The sequence below is a fragment of the Tachysurus fulvidraco genome, chromosome 23, assembly GCF_022655615.1.
Source record: "Tachysurus fulvidraco isolate hzauxx_2018 chromosome 23, HZAU_PFXX_2.0, whole genome shotgun sequence".
Classification (NCBI taxonomy): Eukaryota; Metazoa; Chordata; class Actinopteri; order Siluriformes; family Bagridae; genus Tachysurus; species Tachysurus fulvidraco.
The window spans coordinates 17,906,799-17,909,217 of record NC_062540.1 but is presented as its reverse complement, the minus strand read 5'-3'; the positions used below and the strand labels follow the sequence as shown (position 1 = coordinate 17,909,217).

The window sequence follows — 2,419 nt, the reverse complement described above, 5'->3', positions numbered from 1 at the left end:
GCTTGAGCAATGCTAAACATTAAACTATCCATTCAGCAAAGCTATTTCAGTGTCAAGACTTCATTATTGACTGATTTAGTCACCTGCTGGCTAATAATCATTGGCTCATTCCACGAGTCTCAGAGTGACCCTGAGAACACATTTCTGCCTGTTGTTATTTAGAACTAACTATTGTACAACGAGGTATTACTGAATGAACGGCAGACTAATATGGCTGACTGATAAGCGTTTTGGGGTTGGTTTTGGTTTTGAACGTGGGGCTAAAACAATAATGGGTTCTTGGAAATAAATAACAGCTTTGTTAACCATTTTTGTGTTGCTATGAGTAGAATAGAAGCAGCATTTATTTTTTCACGTATACATTACAGCACAGTGAAATTATTTCTTTGCATATCCCAACTTTGGAGGTTGGGGTCAGAGCACAGGGTCAGCTATGATACTGCATCACTGGAGCAGAGACTTTTAAGGGCCTTTTCAAGGGCCCAACAGTGTCAGATTGGTGGTTATGGGGCTTGAACCCTAATCCTCCAATCAACACCCCAGAGACTTAACTACTTAAGCCACCACTAGTACTACATCATCCTGTTAATAATCAGATTTAAAACTTTGTATTCGAATCCTGGAGCAAGTCACAGCATCACAATAAGAACAAAGCCATAGCACAATGACATGATTTTTTTTTTTTTTTACGGAGATACTTGTTTTTACTGAGAAAACATTGATCTTGGGAGGTTTCTTCCTCTGCACTGACAGAATCCCGTCAGTTTTCTCTGCACTGACAGAATCCCGAGCTCAGGATCGAACCCGAGACCCTTGAGATGTGAGGCTGCAACTCCTCCCAAACCAGCTGTCGATCATGTTAGCTGCAATTTAGCATTTAGCCTTTAGGCGTTTAGTTCTTGTGTTTATTTTGGGGGGGGGGGGGGGTGTTTGGTTCAGTTTGAAGTTTCCAAAACAGCTAGCTTTATCTAATTTTCACCAAAATCACCAACTGTGAGAAAAATTGGGCAAAAATTGGCCAATCCTAGTTGTGGTTTGCACTGTAGTTGTTTTTATTTATCAGTTTTCCTGTCCCGATGTAAAAGTTAAATATTAAATTAGTAGAATAAATAATTGTTGTGCTTTGTAAACGTCATCATTTGCACGTTTTTGTGTGTGTGTGTGTGTGTGTGTGTGTGTGTGTGTGTGTGTGTGTGTGTGTGTGTGTGTCTGTGTGTGTGTGTGTGTGTGTGTGGTGTACATTAAGTCAAGGTTGCTGCATTGCATCATCTCATTTGACAGGAATGGTGAAGCTGAACACACCTCAGTAATCCATCATTCCCCATTCATCCACTTATGAGGCAAAACCTTCATTCACACAATGCGAGAGAGAGAGAGAGAGAGAGAGAGAGAGAGAGAGAGAGAGCATCATCTGTAGCAGAAAGGGGAGGGGGACAGAAGGATGAGAGAACGACAGAGAGAGTGCCGTACAGATAGAGGGAGAGCAGAGGAGACGAAGGGACGCTGCATATTGGGCTCTTGTCTCTCATTGACAAAGTGCATCATTTGCTTCATCTCCCTTGCCTCTTTATCTCTCTCTCACAAACACACACACACACAGAAACACACACATAAAATAGACACACATACACACCACCTGCAGGCAGCAGTGCAGCGCAGAGCCTTAGTCGAAGCAGCTCAGTGGGCATGATGTAATAGAAACGGCATCATCGCCTATCAGCACCATCATCCCGGCTGCAGCGACATCATCGGAGTCAGCGAGAACAGCGAGTGCATCCTGGACCATCGGAAGCAACGATACCGGTGAGACTATGAGTAATTGTTGCTTGTCGTCTCTAGCTTATGCACACATGCATGGTATTGTGTATACCAAAAACATACAGATGCTTGTGTCAGATTTACTAAAGCAGTCATGGCTAGAACTGAATGTGTTTTGGCAAAGAAAATGTAAACATCTCTTGACATCTCTTTGCCCCGTCTTCTCCGAACCGCTCCACAGGCATCATACTGGGTTCTGCGGAGTGTGCGGGGCTGCCGGAGGCCATGCGCTTAGTCCACGGCACAGAGAAACAGACCTTCTCCTTTAAGAAGTGCTCTGCTTTCCAGTTCGTCAAAAGGAAGGTATGTATGATCAGCTCTGTGTGGAAGTGCCTTGTGGACGTACGCAGTTTAACCTGATTGGCTGTAAGATTGTGAAGTTTAGAAAGCTCCTCCTATGTGTTGTAACTCATGCAATGGAGCCATGAGACTAATGTAGTTAGCCAGCAACTCTGAATTGGTTTAAACTTCCTCCAGGTCTTTGCCTCGGGTAGACTCAGGTTTAACTCATTTAAACTGCCTTGATGCTTGTACTATGATAGCTATGATACAGAGTGAACTAATGGGTATCTAATGGGCTCACTGTAATGAGCATAGTGTG

The 2,419-nt window shown here is 43.5% G+C and overlaps 1 protein-coding gene across 2 annotated transcripts in view; it reads left to right on the top strand.

Annotated features, from left to right (window-relative positions):
- The first annotated feature begins 1,559 nt into the window (after positions 1 to 1,559).
- The window catches only part of sgk1 (serum/glucocorticoid regulated kinase 1), a 38,170-nt gene continuing 37,310 nt past the window's right edge, over positions 1,560 to 2,419 (top strand). The window contains exons 1-2 of one of the 2 annotated variants that reach the window (XM_047807058.1): positions 1,560 to 1,803; positions 2,000 to 2,121. In XM_047807058.1, the coding sequence (XP_047663014.1) occupies positions 2,044 to 2,121 (78 nt within the window). In that variant the 5' untranslated portion in view covers positions 1,560 to 1,803; positions 2,000 to 2,043. Of the gene's footprint in view, positions 1,804 to 1,999; positions 2,122 to 2,419 lie in introns of those variants that run through there. The other variant, XM_047807059.1, reaches the window with a different exon arrangement.